At 33.5% G+C, this 19,061-nt stretch overlaps 4 protein-coding genes across 4 annotated transcripts; 1 reads left to right on the plus strand and 3 right to left on the minus strand.

Annotated features, from left to right (window-relative positions):
• Nucleotides 1–925: 925 nt before the first annotated feature.
• On the minus strand, nt 926–2,239 carry LOC122593826 (CRIB domain-containing protein RIC7-like). Its single transcript, XM_043766277.1, has 4 exons — nt 2,046–2,239; nt 1,855–1,958; nt 1,532–1,598; nt 926–1,431 (listed from the first exon to the last, which is right to left on the minus strand). Exons 1-4 carry the CDS (start codon nt 2,101–2,103, stop codon nt 1,142–1,144), a joined length of 519 nt encoding a protein of 172 aa, XP_043622212.1. The 5' UTR covers nt 2,104–2,239; the 3' UTR covers nt 926–1,141.
• Nucleotides 2,240–3,152: 913 nt separating this feature from the next.
• LOC122592859 (60S ribosomal protein L14-2) lies at nt 3,153–5,026 on the minus strand. Its single transcript, XM_043765176.1, has 5 exons — nt 4,941–5,026; nt 4,742–4,843; nt 3,844–3,973; nt 3,653–3,765; nt 3,153–3,405 (listed from the first exon to the last, which is right to left on the minus strand). The coding sequence occupies exons 1-5, from the start codon at nt 4,941–4,943 to the stop codon at nt 3,349–3,351; spliced, it is 405 nt and encodes a 134-aa protein (XP_043621111.1). The 5' UTR covers nt 4,944–5,026; the 3' UTR covers nt 3,153–3,348.
• A 2,003-nt stretch (nt 5,027–7,029) lies between these two features.
• On the plus strand, nt 7,030–11,129 carry LOC122593983 (vacuolar protein sorting-associated protein 2 homolog 3). The gene is made up of 11 exons (XM_043766456.1): nt 7,030–7,278; nt 7,358–7,402; nt 7,930–7,964; nt 8,093–8,143; nt 8,225–8,329; nt 8,412–8,483; nt 8,944–9,015; nt 9,216–9,296; nt 10,351–10,386; nt 10,468–10,523; nt 10,867–11,129. Exons 1-11 carry the CDS (start codon nt 7,239–7,241, stop codon nt 10,913–10,915), a joined length of 642 nt encoding a protein of 213 aa, XP_043622391.1. The 5' UTR covers nt 7,030–7,238; the 3' UTR covers nt 10,916–11,129.
• A 2,299-nt stretch (nt 11,130–13,428) lies between these two features.
• On the minus strand, nt 13,429–18,916 carry LOC122591117 (casein kinase 1-like protein 9). The gene is made up of 14 exons (XM_043763333.1): nt 18,439–18,916; nt 18,267–18,307; nt 17,418–17,487; nt 17,114–17,262; nt 16,935–17,030; nt 16,721–16,791; nt 16,184–16,245; nt 16,022–16,085; nt 15,853–15,937; nt 15,343–15,469; nt 15,128–15,201; nt 14,984–15,050; nt 14,431–14,540; nt 13,429–13,926 (listed from the first exon to the last, which is right to left on the minus strand). Exons 1-14 carry the CDS (start codon nt 18,512–18,514, stop codon nt 13,672–13,674), a joined length of 1,347 nt encoding a protein of 448 aa, XP_043619268.1. The 5' UTR covers nt 18,515–18,916; the 3' UTR covers nt 13,429–13,671.
• Nucleotides 18,917–19,061: the final 145 nt, after the last annotated feature.

Genomic DNA, 19,061 nt, shown 5'->3' on the forward strand with positions numbered 1-19,061 from the left:
CATAAATAATTGGTCAATTTCAATCTTTATCATGCTATTTACAGTGATTGGAGGAATGTATTTTGTTTCCAAGCACAAGGGAAATTATCAGCAAACTATGTATCCTGCCTTTCTGATTGGCAATGAGCAAAACATGACCTGATGAACAAACCGTTTTGTTTGGACATTGAGAATCTTGTGACTGAATTCAGCATCTGATTTCTAAATCCTGTTTAGTATATAGGGTATCACATCATTAGAAACTGATCAAACTCTGGTTTTATGCTGACAATAAAAATACGACTCACATTACCTTGAAGGAAATTTATCTGTGAAGGTGAACAGCTTGCAACGTTCTTTTGGCATGTCTTCCAAGTACTATGACGGTCTGCCGATGGTAGACCTAAGCTAGTAAGGATCTAAGAGATAGAGAGACAACATGCACTATGTGCCTATGTTATTAGTTATTCACTTTACCATATGCTTTAAAGGGGTCATGGCTCTCGGATATGTGTTCTGGGAGCAATTATCTGATAGTGAGTTTCTAATGTTAGGGAACATTCCTGTTTTAAGTTATTTTGTCCGATACTAGTTATTCATTTAATTAGAATAATAAAGATTTATGGGTTGCCCCAGCCTGCCCATTTGTTCATCTCTGGCAATAATATACCTTGATGGAAAGCCTTTCTTGCTCCTCTGTGCTTAGACTTTGATCACCCTCCCCTGTTCTCCTAACTTCTGCTACCAAGTTGATACATCATAAGTACATTGACCATGTGGTCGAGCCGCCGACTCCAACCAAAGCCCCAATAAGATGATACATCATAAGTAAATTAACAAAATATAAGTCAAACCACCTAGTAAAAGGCGCATGATTTCAAACCAGCATCATCTTGTTTATAGATTCATGTTACGACTTACAACGATAAATTTGACCCCATATCCATGAAGAACAAAAGTAATGATCATTCAAGAATCAATCTTTCAAGAACATACATGAAGTTAAGGTGCATAGGAAAGGGGAAATGGAACATGCATATGACTAATCAATCATCTACCCCGAAAGTAACCTTTCAAAAACTGGGTGAGATTCAAAGTTCCCAGTGTCCATATTTCCTAACTAATTCGTTGAGTTTCGTTGTAGGATGATCCTAACATCGGTTTAAAAATCCCCAGCGGAAGATTCACTATCTTTAGATTTTGTTGACCCGTCCTCATCTTTTGGCTTCTTGCGTCGAGACTTCTTGGGAATGTCGGGCAAGGTCCCTTTGTCTTTGTCGTGGGAGCGTCGAATTCTGTGGTGTCTCCTATGCTTTGTTTTGGTTGATGATTGTGACTCATGGTCCATAGAATTGTCCATTGAGCGATGATGACGGTGTCTAGATGTTTTGGGTACATCTGGAAGGTCCCTATTTAGTTCTTCACTTCGAGTAATCCTGTGGTTCTTTGTACCTATTAAACAAGTACATTTGATTAGTAAAATCTTTTTAGATTTGATCTTTTTAAAGGGAAATGGCAAAAATGACAAATATTTCAACATATTGATGAGAACCTTTATTGGTAGTAGGCGTCATGTCCATTGGTGCTGAATGACCTTGTCCATCACCAAAGTCCCTCATCTGCATTGTCAAGAAAACAAGCTCAAATTGAAACGGGTCAAAAGATAAAAGAACACAAAAATATATACTAGAGGTGACCAGACGGGCTGGTGGGAAAACGACACAAAACAGGTTCAAGTTGAAACATGTTATGTTTAATAAGGTTCGAAATAGCCAGACCACATTAACCAGAAAAATCTTTGTCCATCTTCTTATGATTTTCTATAGAAATGCATTAAATCAATAACTACTTTTGTTAAGAGAGGTGAAAATATACCCAGCTAGGAGATTCAGCAGCAGGTCCATCAGCACCGATATGAGCAAGATGCTTCACATCCGTGGGCATACCGATCTGTATTTCTTGTTCTTCGTCTTCTTCATCTACATTTACAAAGTTCACAATTACATCAAACATGCGTGATCATGATCTATAAACATGCATTTAAACTTAAGCATGATGGAGCTAACCGAATAGATTTGAGATGTTTTTAAGGCCTCTAAAAAAGCCTTTGACCTTAGTACCCATCTTCAAAGAATCAGTATGCTCCGGATATGAAAGGGGTCAAACGACCCCTTAATATATAGTAAACAACTCGAGAGAGAGAATTAACCAAACTGGTGGAACCAAAAGACATACAGGGGAGAAAAAGGAAGAAATAAATGTTGATAAAAGAAGAATAATGAAATGAGTAAGGGAGAGATAATAGGAGGAAGATTGTCATCATTAAGCACCACCTTTGATTTCAGTTTTACTATTTCTAGCTACTTTCTATTAAAAACTAATGGTGGGAAATAAGTTCTTTTATAATTTACACCAAATGTTACAATGAATTGTCTTCAACCTGTTCTTATCAAGGGTAACATACTGATTGAATTCAAATGCCATCTGATTCCACACATTCGATCTAGATCTAAATGTACATATGCATGAACTTATCGGAGCCTAAAAGAGGGGGTGTGGGTTCAAGTAGAACGACTCTCTAAAACGTCATCCATGATTGAAAAGAACATACATTGGTAACTTCGTATGGTTTTGACATTTGACATTCAAAACTTTCAGGTTTGCTGTGCCAAAAACTGGCAATGGCCATACATGAACTAATCCAAGTACAACTTTTTAAGTCGCAAATATGAAAGATTTCCTGTGCCTATTATTAAGTGGACAAACATTAAAACTCACAAATGAGTGCCAGTTTACTGAACTAAAGTTGCAACAAGCCAAGGAGGAGGAAGGTGGCTGCATTTTTGACCCCTTCTTATCCTTTTACGTTGCCAAGGAGGAGGAAGGTGGCCGCATTTTTGACCCCTTTTTAGCCTTTTACATTATATTTTATGTACAACACATTTCGCCTACATTTTATGTACAACACATATTACCTACCGTTGTCCGTTGAGTAGATTGTACTGTAGATAAATACTAAACATTAGTTTCTACCTTTTGAGTCAATGAAAGGAGCACAAATATCACTCTTTGTACAAAATGTTGCAAGACGCAAATCTTGCTCTTTAAGTAGATTGTTGACAAATATCGTATGAGTTTTGAACGGGTAGCACTTAGCAGTGGCTATGCTCAGATAAACTGAAATTAAGCATTTTCATAACAGGACGGAATTTAAACATTTAAACATAAGCTTCAAACTGATAGCTAAACTTCCTCTTAATACATAAAGAAACAAAAGGGTAAAGTCACAAGCTTCTAGAGCAAACCAAAAATGGCTTTTTCAACAGCAGTTCAAACAAAATCTTTAATAACTCAAGGAAAAGGATAAAACTAGGCGGTTGTTTCCTTCTTAAGCTTAGCTAGTTCTTGCTTTACAACACCTGCCTTCTGCAAAATCACAAAGTACAACAACATACATGAGCATCTTAAAAATAATAAGAAATCATCCAATCTACTGATAACATGTAATAGACGCATAGATGTACATACAATATTTCAGCCTTTAAGTATAAGATAATGTTCGTTATTTTAGTTAATGTAACATTCTCAATTCACTTTTTACTACTTCTGGTGGATTCTTGATCATGCTTCCACAAAATAAATAGCATTTCAATACAAATGAGGGACAAGTTACCTTGATCTTTGCCAACATGATCTTGAACCTGTCAAAATCATTCAGAGATGCCCTCTTCTTTTGCACGATAAGCTTCCTTCCCCATGAGCTGTTCTCCCACTTGTTTTTGACATCTGATAAATATCACACAGTTCAGCTATCTAACATGCCACTAACACAACTACACAACATACACAAATAACAATATATACCAGCAGCCTCCATAGCAGCAATAAGACTTTTCTTGTTAGGGACTCTCTTGATATCAATTTTGATGTCTGTAAGGGTTAGCCTTTTGAAGTTCATTTGACCTCTAACCATGTCAGGTGCATCAACAAGAGCCTGCCAATGAAGGAAAATCTCAGAATTCAAAGGTCACATATATACTAAATTCCAACGTAAAAAACACAACAAAAGACACCAGCTTTTAGACATGTCTAGCACCAATATGAAATATCCTCAAATATGTCATCACATCATACAAACATCCCTACCAGACTACCAAAAAAGATTGAAAGTAGACTCTGCCTTGAGTCACACAAAACATAAGCCATTATTTAATAGAATCTCTACCCATAAATGTCCATCAACATTAGATCCAAAAATCTAAAATTCTAAACAAACTTGTTTGCCTAATTAACACATTCTTATTTCTGTTCAAAATTTTAAATTTTAAGAAAACTCTACTTGTAAAAAAAGTCCTTTATAACCAATAACTCTAATAATGACAATCTTTTCATAAAGAAACACCAAGGAACCAAATGTATGAGATTAATAATGGCATAAATCAAGTATATTTTACTCTAACTTTTGCAGTATGTTGTATGTTCAGTACAATCAGTAAAAAAAGACACTACAGCTAGATACAAATGTAAAACTAATATGTACACCGACACAAACACACACACACCTATATATACCTGCTGAATCAGTAAATAAGCTGAGCATACCATAAGAAATGATGGTTCAAATAACCTATAGCTAGCATCAAGTGTATGTATCTATACTATACATTAGCAGTAGCAGCTACTAAATTAAAGCAAATATATATAAATATACACATATAAATAAAATAGAGAATGCCTATATAGATACAGATGAAAAGAATACCCTGTTTTGATCGATGACATCAACGATGACAACAAGCTTTCCATAATCCTTTCCGTAGTTAACAAGTGCGATTCTTCCGATCTCCACGTACCTCTTGAACGGCTGTACAATCAATTACACTTTTATTATTAGATACATACAGAATTTATATAGTATCTACGTATAGACTTAGAATGCAAAATTAGGGTTTTGCTTTTACCATTTTGGAAGTGCTCCTAAATCGCCGAGATGAAAGGGTGGCCAGTAGTGATAGACAGATAGTGAAACTAGGGTTTGAAACTTATGATGCATTTTATAGTGGAGTTTCTTAAGTTGGGCTGGACTGGACTGGGCTGGGTGGCTTTTTTAAATTTATAAAGGGTTGTGGTTAAGTCAGGCTTTCTAGCCCAAAGGCAGAGGTGATTGATTATTGATAAACAAAATTCAATTTGTATTATTTTATTACTAGACTTTTACTAAAAATTTTAATTCAACTGTAAATGCAACGTTTAAACAAATTTCAACCATAGGCCAATGCTGGTCTGGCTTCAAATTATGTTCTTAGTCGTATAATATAAGACCTTTTTATTATAATATTGGTTAGAGATATAGCTTATTTCCAGTTTATTTTTTAAGTTTTATGTTAAAAAAAAAAAATAAAAATTGTTTGTTACTATGTTATAAAACATATTCATTCCGTGTTCAAATTGAAAGAGCTGTCTAATATATGTTGTTTTTTGTGGGTTAAAAGTATGATGATGGACTTTGTTTCAATGTAAATAAATAAATATATTTAAATAGATTAAAAGGGTACCTGCACAATACAACAACGACAACCGGTAATGATATTGTTGTCGTTTGTTCACAACGGTGACAGGCTGATATATAACTTAATTCATTAAAGATAAAATTAGAATTTTGTATTAAGGGTGTAGGGATATCAAGCGCAAACTTGATTAAGACAACGTAAGATATATTTCTTTTGCGAGCAAATGATAAGAAATTAAAAAATTTTTACTTGTTATAACTCTTTAATTTGAGAACCAAAATGCCAGTTTAGTGACAATAAATTTATTATTGAGGTTAAATGATTTAATACTATCTATACTATATTATATAGCACAACCCTTTTTAAGTTTCAATGCTGAGCTTAAATTTTAATATTGATTTTAAGTTTTAACATGTAAACATTCTAGTACGTAATGTATCATACATCAAAGCCACATTAGATCAAAAATCTACATGCCCCTGTCACCGCCGTCAACGCTGTTACATATCCACTATCGCATCGCTCAAGTACCGTCCTAGTCTTATTAAATTTAATATCATCTTGCTTATCTTGTTGAGCATTCATGAATTCATTCTCGTTGAAAAATACTATCATAATACCCACAAAAATACGACGAAAAATATGTTTTCTTATTGATAGTGTCGAAGTCTTTGATGTTTATTAACACATGTAATTTAGCCTATAGGAAAATTCCGGGATTTATTAATATGTAAATATTAGTAAAAATTGTTTAAGTTTATTTATTCTGTTTCTATCTTATTTGTATCTTTAATCTCAGAAAGTCCAATTTTTTCAAAAATGTTTTAATGTTTTTTCTTTCCTAGCTAAAAACATCATTGAACCAAAATAATTTGGTAATTAAATGAATTAAAATAAGTTTACTTAGGTGGTGTTTGATAACATCTTAATAAATAAGACGTGACTTAATCTTAATTGCCTAAATTGGATATAATCTTTGTTTAGGACTTATTTAATAAGTCATCACTCAATTAAAAAGTGCAGCTAAAAAGTATTTTACATAATTATCCGTTCAAAACTTTTCTTTAAAAAACACTCGTTAAATTTCAAGGGTATAATAGTAATTTAAATTCTTCAGTTGGTTAATTCAGTACACATAACAAAGAATAATTATTTATTTATCGTCTCACTCGTCTCAGACACACTAAATTCAGACATACACTTAATCCACACAACACTTAATGGAAAAAAAAACAGGCCCTTAGACAAAAAATTACAAAGAACAAATTAAACTACGTATCCACAAACAAAGTAGTAAGAAATAAAAAAACTTTTTAGTGTCGCTTTCTGCGGGATATAAAGAGACTTCATCCCTACCTAAATAAAGATGTTGCTTCCAATTTCTATCTAAATAGTATAAAAAACCTTTCAACCTTTGTGCATGGGAAAAGGATTGAACCATAAGATATAGAGTGTTTACTGCTATCCAACCGCTTTCACAAAGAAAGTATTGTTCTAGTTAATTTTAATTATGTATAAATACAGAAAAATGAATGTCAACTAGGTTTAGAAGAAAGCGAAAAAAACATATGAATTTTCCGGGAGTTTTCCTTAAACAAATATATATAATCATCATCAAAAATCTGAAATCCTAATCACCAGTACCATTAATTAATATCTTCTTCTTCTTATCATATTAGAAATTAAATAATAATCCGATCATTCACATAATCATTATCCGATCATTCGGATCAGTTTGATCAATCAGTCATGAATATGAACATCTTCAAGAAGAAACCCACCCCTAAAGGTCAATTTTTGTATTCTTCAATTTAATCAATCATTTTTTAGTATCAAAATTTATATGTTATTATTATTATGTGTTTCAGAAGCACTTCGAGAAAGTAAACGAGAAATGGCTAATGCTACTAGAGGTATTTATTTTTTTCTAAATATTTTTATTTTTCAAACCCTTTTTACATAATTATCAATATATGAAAATCATCAACAACAATAAAGAATTGATTTAGGCTATCCTCAATTCTTATGTGCATCCAACCGAACCGACTGTCGTGTATCGAATAATAGCCTACTATCAGATTTAATTAATGAGTTCATTTAGTTTGTAATGTAGATATGCTAAGGTTTTTAGATATTGGTGTTAGTTTAAAACATCTCATATAATCGATTAGGAAGAAGCACCGTTACGTGTATATGCAATGATCATATTAGATAAATGCTCTAAATCCAGATGGGAGATAAACGATACGTAAGGATTTGTAATGATGCTTGTTGTTTCTGGAAGTACTGATAGAACAATGGCATCGGTATGTAAGCATGCTTAATACTAATTAGTATATGTGATTTTTAATGTGCTTGATAATGTACTGATTCTCTATATCTTGTGTGTAGTGCTTAGAACTGGTTTTGACCTTATTTATGCTTGTATATTGTGAATCAGGTGTAGAGAGGGAAATTACAGCATTGCAAGTTGAGGTACACCACACCACATTACATTTGATGTATCTTTATAATCATGTACATACATGCCCGATACGTGGATACATGGTTCATTTAAAAACTCAAAAAGAATGTTACTTAAGTTGAACTTATAACTGGAACAGGAAAAGAAACTTGTTGCCGAGATTAAGAGAACAGCTAAAACAGGAAATGAGGTTAGTTATATGCTTTAAATCGAATATGTATAACATTCAAAAATTGATGAACTCATTGAGCAATAACACTGGCTTGGACAGGCAGCCACAAAGATTTTAGCCCGCCAATTGATCAGGCTTAGACAACAAATAGCCAAGCTACAAAATAGTCGAGCCCAAATGAGAGGCATAGCAACCCATACACAGGTATATCTTCAACCGGGATTTTTTTTTGCTGTCATAATTTGACTATATATGTTTTCTATAATGGTACATCCGTCTTTCTCAGGCATTAGCTGCACACTCTTCTGTGTCTGTTGGGATGAAAGGTGCAACTAAAGCAATGTCAGCAATGAATAAGGTATTACCCTTACTTTAATGTTTCTGTTTTTCTTGAATGGTTTTATGAAACATAAAAGTGTCAATTAACTTGTTAATGAATGCCTGTTCATCATTTGGCATCTATTATCCATAGTTGCCACAGTAGATGTTTTCTACCTGGTGACTTTGATAATAGTTGAAGCTCACACTAAATATTCTCAAGTGGTCACCATCTCCTAAATTGTTTATCAATAGTATTTAGATCATTTCTTCAGTATAAATTTTGTAATCATATCATTATATTTTGAAGCTGAATTAAGGAAGAAAAAAAACGGGTGTTGATGAGTCAACCTAGCACATTTTAAACCATTACAAAAGTCCACCTGCTTTTACCCACAACACAACCTGAGTTGCCAACTCGTAACTTTATTACGTCAAATCAATCTAATCTTCAGTGAACTGTTTTGTGATTTACATCATGTGAATTTGTTACGCTGCAGGAAATGGCCCCTGCGAAGCAAATAAAGGTGATGCAAGATTTCCAGAAGCAATCAGCACAGATGGATATGACGGTAAGATATTGCACACCCTTCCAATAAAAAAGTAGACAAAAGATAATTGATTTGCGTTGATGGACCTTTAGGGGTCATTATTTTATCCATATATGGGCCCAAGTTTGTATAAAGTTGCGCTTACATAACAGTTGCACCATATAATGTGCCCACCTCATTCTAATACCCATTAAACTCATTATCTTCCTCTTTTTCTCCAGAGTGAGATGATGTCAGATGCCATTGACGATGTTATTGATGATGACGAAGCTGAAGATGAAACAGACGAGCTAACAAACCAGGTAAACGCCATGTTTCTGTCTTTTTAACCTGAAAGATTATTAAAGCTCACAAACATTCCTTGCAATATGAGTGCTACTCTTTTACTCATTTTTAGTAGCAACTTATGGGGGTGTTTCCTGTTTGGAGTGTACATTCTGAAAATGATTTTCGAAATCAAATTAGCCTAAATAAAACAGGATGTAGGAAATTTTATTTGTGTGTGTTTTGTGCTTAAATTTGTATTAGTTAGATGTTATTTGATTGGCAAATTCCAGTTGTCTAAAAACTTAAATTAAACGGTAAAAAATGACATTTCTGGGAAAAAAAAGAAGAGAGATGGTCTGTGAGATGAGAACTACAATCTTATATTAGGTTTTATATTGGGTGAATAAATAATATCATTTTACCATTAGATATTCAGTACCCCACGACTCTCCTAGTAGCGAAGGAAAAGGGAAACAAAGGGGTTGGGTTTCACCTATGATCAGATCAGTGGGCAACAATAGTTTACTTTTTTCAGTGTTGTTAACGCTGTTGAAAGCTCATTACTATTTAAGTAGGCCTCGCTTTTCGGAGCTGCTCCCAGCTCACACTATGGTACTTGGCTAAAAAAATCCATTTTTGAACGATGTAATTGGCTATTGGCAGAATGGCAGCCAAGCAATAAAAATGTTTGGTATGCCCTTGGTTCCACCTCGTGTCTCTGTGTTCCTGCCAGTGATCTTATAATCAATAACTGGACAGAACAATTTATTGCAGTTGGTATAAAACTGATTATTTGACCCTAAAAAAATAGATACCAGAAATAGAATCTGGCTATCCAAACATCAAAAACGGATTGTATAGACAATCAGTTCCAAAACAGAAATCCAAACATCCCCTATCTTATGTCTTATTTTCTGATATAGGGGAAAATAATTCCCCGGCAAATTTTATATCATATGATAATCATTAGTCATTACAATTGCAAGACCATGGAAAAATCCAAACATCCTCTATCTTACTTGGTTCAGGATTCTATCATTTGGCAAATTCTTTTTTGGACTTTACTATATACCATGTTTCACATTGCAGGTGCTAGATGAGATTGGTGTCGATGTGGCTTCACAGGTTTGTAGTACCAACTCGTTACTCTGGTATTATGCATCCTTTTAGTATATTATATATAACTTGCTTTTGAACTTTTTACAGTTATCATCAGCTCCCAAAGGAAAAATTGCCGGGAAAAACACCGAGGATGCTAGCAGGTGAAATTTTATACATTAGCTCCATTTTTCATTACCCTTTTGTCCAAAAATTAAATACATGTTTTTATTCAAATGGGTATTCTCAGGGCAATATTTCGTTTTCCGCAACGTTCAAAACGGAAATTTTGTTTTTGCTCATGAGTTATCCTTTATAGATTGCATCAGTTTGGTTTCACAAAAACTCTCAATGTGTTTACTTATTCAAGTGTTAAAGCTACTTTTTCCATCATAATTAACTATCTCTCATGAAAATGCCCAAGAAACCACCATGGTTATTAGTTACAAGAGATCACATTTAAAATTCGTACTTGTTGAAACATATTGGCGTTTATGGTATATGCAGTTCCGGAATGGATGAGCTAGAGAAGAGATTGGCGGCCTTGAGAGGTTAAAATCCCTTGATCATATATCCTTCGTATGGTCAACTAATCATGCATTCTCAGTGGAGCTTATCTGGGAAGCTTTCTGTACTTTTGTACATGTTCAATCATTTGACGACATTATTCACAAATCCACCAATATAACTTCCAGCTTTGGGTTTAATGTTTTATTTGTCCCATTTGTGTTTATATGATTAATAGGTGATATCCATGAGTTTTGCTTTTATTTCGCGATATTTGATGCATCAGCTTGTTGTGTGGGTGGGGTTCCCATACAAAGTAGTTACATGTTAAAAGGAAAGGGTTGATCACCAGGCATTCAGGCTGCTATTATATTGTCATTTATAGTACTGGAGCCAAGATTGATTACCACCATTCTGACAAAATATATTTCGACCTGATTCATTTTTTCGTTGGACCTAACGATTAGAAAATCATAAAGTCATTTGATTCACCTAATGCTAGGTTACTCAAGAAGGGCAAGAGTTAATTACCATATGCATTTTTAGGTGTGGTACCATAATATCTGGCTCCAAAAAAGTAAGAATTTCATATTTACCCTTGGCTTTTAAATCACTGCCATTAACTTAAGGTTGTAATACTTGTTGGTAAAGCATGAAATTAACTTCTTAAGGTTGTAATACTTGTTGGTAAAGCATGAAATCTGGTTACGGGATGGCGTTCTACATCCTCGCTAGTCACAACTTTCTTGTGGATATCATTCATTCTTCATAGACGTAAATGGTTAGAAAAAATAACAACGGGAGATAACATATGTATGGACTAAGTATGAAGTATGTACTGCAATATGATCTTATAGTTTCATTAATTTACCCTTTGCACAAGGATATTTACAAACAAATTTACAAATTACTATTCTATAATGTACAAACCATATAATGTATGTGTTGTTGTAGATGGTTAAATATTGTTATAACAATGCACGTGTATTGTTTGCATTATCAAGGCTCATTTTCCCAAACAATGAACTTCACCACAATCTGCGCACAGGGACCCATGAATTTGAAGGGTCATATACATAACCAATTGTTAAAGTAAGTAATATAAACTTAGGATATCATCATTTCATATATCTAACTTTGTTTGTGTTGGTTGTTATGATTTTGGACTAGTGTTGGATATCATAAGAAGCTGGAATGACTAAAGAACAAATACTCAAGACTTCAAGGAGAGAATTAGAAGACTAAAGACTTGAGGGACTAAAGGTGTTGATGCTGAAACTGCTTGGCTATATAAGAGAGATTAGGGTCTCAATTACTCACACACGACACATTCATATTCTGCTGCTGCTTCTTCTAATTTGACATTCTCTCCATATATTTTTATTCATATTCTGTATATGTTATTGATTCATCTTGATCGTTATTGGTAAACTCTTAATAATAAACATTCATAATAAGAGGCACCTAATCGGGTCGACTGATTCTTCAATTGATTGATTAAGATTGGTAAGATCCATAGTGATTATTGGCTAATCTTCATATTCGTTCACCAATAAATTTTACACACTCCTATATCCATTCATTAATGCAAAAGAGTTTTCGATCTTCAAGCTAAGTGTTCAAAAGTGACGTATTTTCACATTAGTAGTTTCCAAAATCAAAATAACTTCAAATTTTAAGGAAGTATTGTGGTTATAATTAGATGAATCTTTCACATCCTTTGATGGATTATTGCATTGCCTATATAATATTGGTATGTAAAATATGAATTGGATTAATTAAGTTTGGTGATGGTAATTGTTGGTTTCGTATCGAGTTAGTTTAGGGAAAATGTTTGGTGGAGCATATTGGCGAAATTTCCCAAGATGTATACCCCTCCAATTGATGCACATCTTTCCTATGGCTCGAGAGTAAGTGCGAAAAAAGATCGGTAAACTCGATGTACATATTTTCTAGGAAATGCGGACAACAGCTTGTATAAACTCTATTGGTAGCGACAATTTCCCTTTGTAAATTCATGGCTCATGAGTCTAAATTTATAATGGCTTCTTCAGACTTTCAACACCACGGCGAATTAATATAACTTTGCTGTTTTGAAAAAAAATAGAATATTCTTCACTTCAAAAATTACATTTTTCCTTCCGGGTAACAAAATTGCAATCATATGTCTTTGATCATTCAATCAATGAATTACTTGAATAATTTAAACATAACATATCTTTTAACTAACACATATCTAAACAATGGTGCCCCTGTATATTATCTTCAATAAGCATGCCTTATTCGTAATATTTATCATCATATATTCAATTCTTTTAAGTAACACAATCATAACTTGGCATTATTAAATTTGTATGACCACCTAATTTTGGCCAATACTCCTCCAATAGTACTTCTGTATTACGCCACCTGGTATAACCAAAACTTCCTAAACATACCAGAAATAACATGAAACAAAATGAGTCTTCAGATTACCTGCTTTGGCAGTTGGCACAAAAATGGGCCTAAACATCTTTAATAGAGTAACCGAAACTTCACCCCAAATTGTAACCCAGAAAATAATTTTTGTAAGAAAAAACATACAACATTGCAACCAGTATTAAAACTTGTAACCAAGTCTCAGGTACTAATACATATAACGAAAATTCCCATACACGGAAACCTCATTCTTTGGATGAGCATCACAACTGTCACATATATTATAAGCCATGCCATCTTATATTTGTGGTGTAAAACACAAATTCCCATTTACATAATGTAAAATTGCATGGTATTTTAGATTTATTGTACTACCTTATATCCGTATTACTTCCTGATTTGGAGGAATTCAAAGCTCCTGAGAGGATCGTCACGCCCACCCTTTGAAGTACCAGAGAAGCCCAACGGTTTGGTATCATATCCTCTATTAGTAGTAGATAAGCGGCCCCCACTGCTTGACACGACTCGGCTTGATCTACCATCTGTGGCTTCTGCTGAAGAGCCAGGTTTGCTGCTCAGGAAAGAGGCACGTCTTGACGTGCTCCCGTTTCGTGAAGATCGAACTTTTTCTGAGTCAGGTTGCTGTGCATTGAAATAGCATAGTTTTAAACAGCCTATTTATCTTCAAAAGTGCACAAATATACATATACGAACAGCTAAAAAAGGGGAAACGGACCAACTGGATCAAAAGTCGGCCAAATTATATTTTAGGCATAAAATCTCCTAAATCATTTTTCACAAGCAAAACCAACCCACTAATAAAGATAATAATTAAAACTTTGCAAGTCAGCCCAGCACGACCCAATTCAGGCCCATAAAAAATCTGTTTTGACCTGTCACCCAACCCCTGCCGGTTTTCCCATGACAAAATGTTAAAAATAAAAATAGAATCATACAGACGCATGTGAAAACCGACTACAATAACTCTGTTTTCTCTATCTGCGAATCATATGCTACATTGATATTTAAGAATCTCTCGTAAGTGGAGCATCTCTCTTTAAATTTAAATAAAATACTTAACTTATAAATTTTTAGAAAAGAAGCAAACCCTAAAATAAAAACTATTAAAAACAAAGAAAAACATACCACATCTTTTGATGAAGGTACATTCTCTGAAGTCCTATTTCTTGAGAGTTCATGGCGGCCAACACCAGATGGATTTCTTCTAGAGATTGTCTCACGAACATCTTGTCCGGCTACAGGAATAAGAAACAAGCTACATGTTAAACAGGCTCACCAAAAGGATACATGTATTCATTTGAGATAGAGACTGTCCATCATATTAGAGGTGACGGCTTCAATCCATTTACTGGTAAAAGCGTTTTGTTAGGGTAGTCACCCAAAGTTACAATTTATAGCATACAATTACAAACTCCAAAACCATTTTTATTTACAGTTCAAGAGTTTAACTGTGATAATATTAATTTTGCAACAATTAGCACACAACTTTAAAATTACAATGTGAACAAAAGAGCATTTGCAAGTCAAGCAAGCCGGGCCTGAACCGCTGTTTCAACTGGCACTAAAAATGGACAAGTTTCAACCATAACCCGTAATGACTTATGACTACCTGCAACATCTGCCCATACAGCCAATTCTAACTGATAATATTCCTTTAAATTATACTTCTAGGTCATACCTGAGGTTCTTCCAGGAGGTTTATCTGTGGATGTTCCAACATTTTGACCAACTATTCCACTTTGCGTCTGTAAAAAGGGGCAAATAATAAGCATTTCATGAAAGAGTACATGAATATACTAGCAACATAATTTTTTTCACTCACTCTTCCTCTAGTGCTAGCACCAATTTGTGGATACTTCAAAATGGTCCAATCAAAGACATAATCAAACTGATAGCCTGAAAATAAAAGTCATTCAGGTTTAAGTCAACAAATATGTACACTTTCAGAGTGCAGTGATGCTCAATCACTATAAATGACAAACACATCAAGCATCTGAGGTGATAGAATCAGGTAGAGTAAGATGAAGTTTCTTTCACCTTCACGGATAAACAAGTCTCGGAAAAGCCTCTTCAGATATGAATAGTCTGGTTTGTCTTCAAATCTCAAAGATCGACAATAATGGAAGTATGAAGTGAACTCTGAAGGATATGATTTGCAGAGCACCTGTTAAAAGATATCAAGTATTATGGCAGCTTCAGATTGTTATCTTTTAAGAAAAATATATAATTCCTAAAGCAGAAAAGTTTGACAAGTCTCCCATGAGTCATTTGAGTAATCCCTAAAAAAAGTTGCTATAATGGTAACAGGTTGATCACGTCAAATGTGCTGATTCATTTTCCAACCACCCAACCTGACCATGTTGCCACATCTAACCACATTCATACAAATATCTAAATTGGTACGCAAATCTAGATATTTTCCTTGTTCCCGGAGAATGATTAAGTGATTAATTCAGGAGATGCTGGTGACAGTAAAAAAACACTACAAGCTGCATGGAATCTCTATTTACTCCATATACACAAACATGAACATGATTGACAATATACCTCTATTGGAGTCAACATCTTCTTTTCACTTATCCTGTCATATTTCTGTTTCTTAGTTCCTGCTTTCAATCCCTGCCAGGGAAGGCTAAAACAAAATCACAAGTATGCCTGTTAATAAAAATCAACAAGTATCAGGAGGTTTAAAAAGAAAACCAAAACAACAACTCACCTTCCTCTTAGAAAATACATAAGAACATAACCAAGAGATTCTAAATCATCCCGTCTACTTTGTTCTGCATAACAAGAGACAAGACAACAAGCACATTAAGACTTCAAATGCATTAAAACATTTGTTTAACCAAAAAAACTACTTTTATGATTAAACACTGACCAACTCCAAGGTGTGTGTTGACACTGGCATAGCGAGCCGTGCCGGTGAGATTCTTGTTTTCCCTAATAAAAAATACTTGATGAGAACACTGTATAGTAACGGAAGCAGGTACATGGGAGTTGGCAGGTAGGACACAAGATCTGAATTGATAGGTGCTTAGACCCAACACACTTTAATCCAAAAACTATGAAATTGATCATAAAGTTATAACTAATAACTAATGTGTCAAATATAATAACAGAGCTAGATAACATCAATAATTATCTAATCCTATAAATATAAGCAGACTTTCAATTAATTTTCCTTAAAAGTCGCTTGAATTATTTTACTTCTGGAGTTCTGGCCCAAAAGACATATTCTAAAGAGACTCATGGCCATTGATAATAGACAAGGCTAAAATCTTCATCAAAAAAGAAAAAGAGGCAAGATAGAGGATGCCAAAAACCCTACTCATAAAGTGAAGATGATCATGGCACAATTATGAAAACCGAAATGCTTACAGTAAAGAAGCAACCATAAAGTAGGTACAAAATTTACCTGTAGGGTATGTGTCTATGACTTTGAAGATCCCTATACTTTTTTGCAAGGCCAAAATCAATGATGTACACCTGCCATAACCGAGAGCTTAAGTAAGTTTAGACAAGATACTCATGTTTTATGTCTTTTGATTAAGAAATACACACTGGAAAAAGAAATAAACAACAGAACCACCAAAAAGTGCTGTAAGAGATTAAAGAAATTCAATACTAACCTGATTTGCTTTGCGGCCCAGGCCCATTAAAAAATTGTCAGGCTTTAGGTCACGGTGAAGAAAGCTTCTTGCATGCATGTACTCAACTCTATTTATCTGCAAGGTTACATAATTTATTAGCGCATTTTAAAGTCAAAAGAGCAACAAAACATAAATAACCCAGGATAAACAGCACTTACTAACTGATCTGCAAGCATTAAAACTGTCTTCAAGGAAAACTTTCTATTGCAATAATTAAAAAGGTCTTCCAGGCTTGGTCCAAGGAGGTCAATGACCATGGCATTGCACTCACCCTCTACTCCATACCACTTAAGGGTAGGTACTCCCGCTTCATTAAAAAAATAAAGAAACCGTCATATTTGGTAATTTATTAGAATATCAACATGTTTTATTATTCGTAAAAACACCTGAGTAATTATATTTTGAGTATATGATTACCCACACACACACACACACACATAGATAGATAGAGAAGAGACTCACTTCCTCCCTGGAGAATCATATATATTTTTGATTCATAATGAAGTTGAGGATGTTTCGTCTTGGAAGGTTCCTGGAAATTCCAGTAATAGACGTGTAAGTACTATGTCGGGGTTTAAATAATTAAAAAGCGGTTCTAATAGGACAGTACATGTAGTGAAATAGTAGAAATGTTGATATTAAAAAAAGTCACTAGTTTGTGACAGCAAAAAAGCCCCAATTTTTCTTCTTCGTCTAACAAACATTTTAACAATGTTTCTTTAATTCACAAATCAACCATTTATGTAAAACTCAAAGAAAAGCACTGCAATATGACTCTAAAAGATGAAAAGTCGAAGTAGTAAACCCCAAAGTTCAGACCAAAAGTTGAAACATGCAATTTCAATATAAGAATACATATACACATACTTAAGATTGAAAAGGTATTGAAATATAGTAAGAATATCGCAGCTTTCCACTTTACAAAGTAGACATGAATGAATCAAGTGTACAGAGTGGCAATACAGCTATATAAGGCAACTTAGAGAACACGTTAATATAGTTACCATCGTATACAGAAAGCGGAAAGAATCCTACAGGGGGTGTTTAACTGTGCATTTTGAAAGTGCTTATCAAAATATCGGTTTCTAGTATTTGGTTATCTGTTCGAATTGCTGCAACAATAAAACCTGAATTCTTGTAGCTACATTCAACATTCCAAGCATTGTAAAATGTAACACATGTTATTACCGCTTAGTTATCAATTTATTATCCCTTAATCCCAATAATTCGATATCAAATAATAATCACTATCAAAACACATACTAAAATAAGATAATCAAAACCATTATCGCAACGAAAAGAAGTCGATACCAGCTTAACAGCAACTTCTTCCCCAGTTTGAATATTAACACCTACATTATACACAATTATGTATTCCATTAAACAAAAAATAATAATAATAATTGATCAATAACTATACTAAAAACATAAATTAAATACCTAAAAATTGAAACTTTAATAAAAATTAATAAATAAAAAATACCTAAAAAGAGTTCACCAAAAGATCCACTTCCAATTTTCCTTCCAAGCTTAAACTTATTACCAACAACACGATCCATAATTTAATTCAACTCAGATCTGTATCTATTATTTAAATCTATATATATGCAATAATTACACTAATACTAATTAGGGTTTGTAAAAAAACTCAACCCCGCTTATATTAATCAAAATCAAACCCTAGTTTCAATCAAATTAAGAATCTTTATATACTAAAATGTAAAAACTCTTGATTAAAAAACATAAATCAAGAACCTTTTTTTAATTTTATATTTTAGATGGCTGGACAAACCCTAATTTGAAACATAAAATTGGGGTTGCGTTGATGATGATAAATTGATAATAATAACTAATTACTTAAGGATTAAGATCTGAAAGAATAATTATTAACTTTGATGGTTTCATTGATTGATTGTATAAAAACTGCATGCAGATTTTGGGGGTTTTAATTTTGATAAAGATTGATTTGGTGGAATGACAACAAGGCAAAATAAAAATAAATATTTTAAAAAAGAAAAGAATGTTTTGTGTTATTTGGGAAAAGAAAATAAAATCCAATGAAAAAGAGGTGAACAGGATTTGTGAGGGGGAGAATAAAATAACAAG

Source organism: Erigeron canadensis, chromosome 3 (assembly GCF_010389155.1).
Source record: "Erigeron canadensis isolate Cc75 chromosome 3, C_canadensis_v1, whole genome shotgun sequence".
NCBI classification, from domain to species: Eukaryota; Viridiplantae; Streptophyta; class Magnoliopsida; order Asterales; family Asteraceae; genus Erigeron; species Erigeron canadensis.

Coding starts and splice junctions, on each gene's coding strand:
- LOC122593826 (XM_043766277.1), bottom strand. CDS start 2,103: ATGGGTACTAAGGTCAAAGGCTTTTTTAGAGGCCTTAAAAACATCTCA. Junction 1,599..1,854: donor CTGCTGAATCTCCTAGCTGG/GTATATTTTCAC, acceptor TTGACAATGCAG/ATGAGGGACTTTGGTGATGG. Junction 1,432..1,531: donor GACGCCTACTACCAATAAAG/GTTCTCATCAAT, acceptor CTTGTTTAATAG/GTACAAAGAACCACAGGATT.
- LOC122592859 (XM_043765176.1), bottom strand. Junction 3,974..4,741: donor ATGTCATCGATCAAAACAGG/GTATTCTTTTCA, acceptor CTTCATTGGCAG/GCTCTTGTTGATGCACCTGA. Junction 3,766..3,843: donor TGCTGCTATGGAGGCTGCTG/GTATATATTGTT, acceptor GATATTTATCAG/ATGTCAAAAACAAGTGGGAG.
- LOC122593983 (XM_043766456.1), top strand. CDS start 7,239: ATGAATATGAACATCTTCAAGAAGAAACCCACCCCTAAAG. Junction 8,484..8,943: donor CAATGTCAGCAATGAATAAG/GTATTACCCTTA, acceptor GTTACGCTGCAG/GAAATGGCCCCTGCGAAGCA. Junction 9,297..10,350: donor CAGACGAGCTAACAAACCAG/GTAAACGCCATG, acceptor TTCACATTGCAG/GTGCTAGATGAGATTGGTGT.
- LOC122591117 (XM_043763333.1), bottom strand. CDS start 18,514: ATGGATCGTGTTGTTGGTAATAAGTTTAAGCTTGGAAGGAAAATTGGA. Junction 16,792..16,934: donor TGGGCCGCAAAGCAAATCAG/GTTAGTATTGAA, acceptor CGGTTATGGCAG/GTGTACATCATTGATTTTGG. Junction 15,051..15,127: donor GTGCTAGCACTAGAGGAAGA/GTGAGTGAAAAA, acceptor CCCTTTTTACAG/ACGCAAAGTGGAATAGTTGG.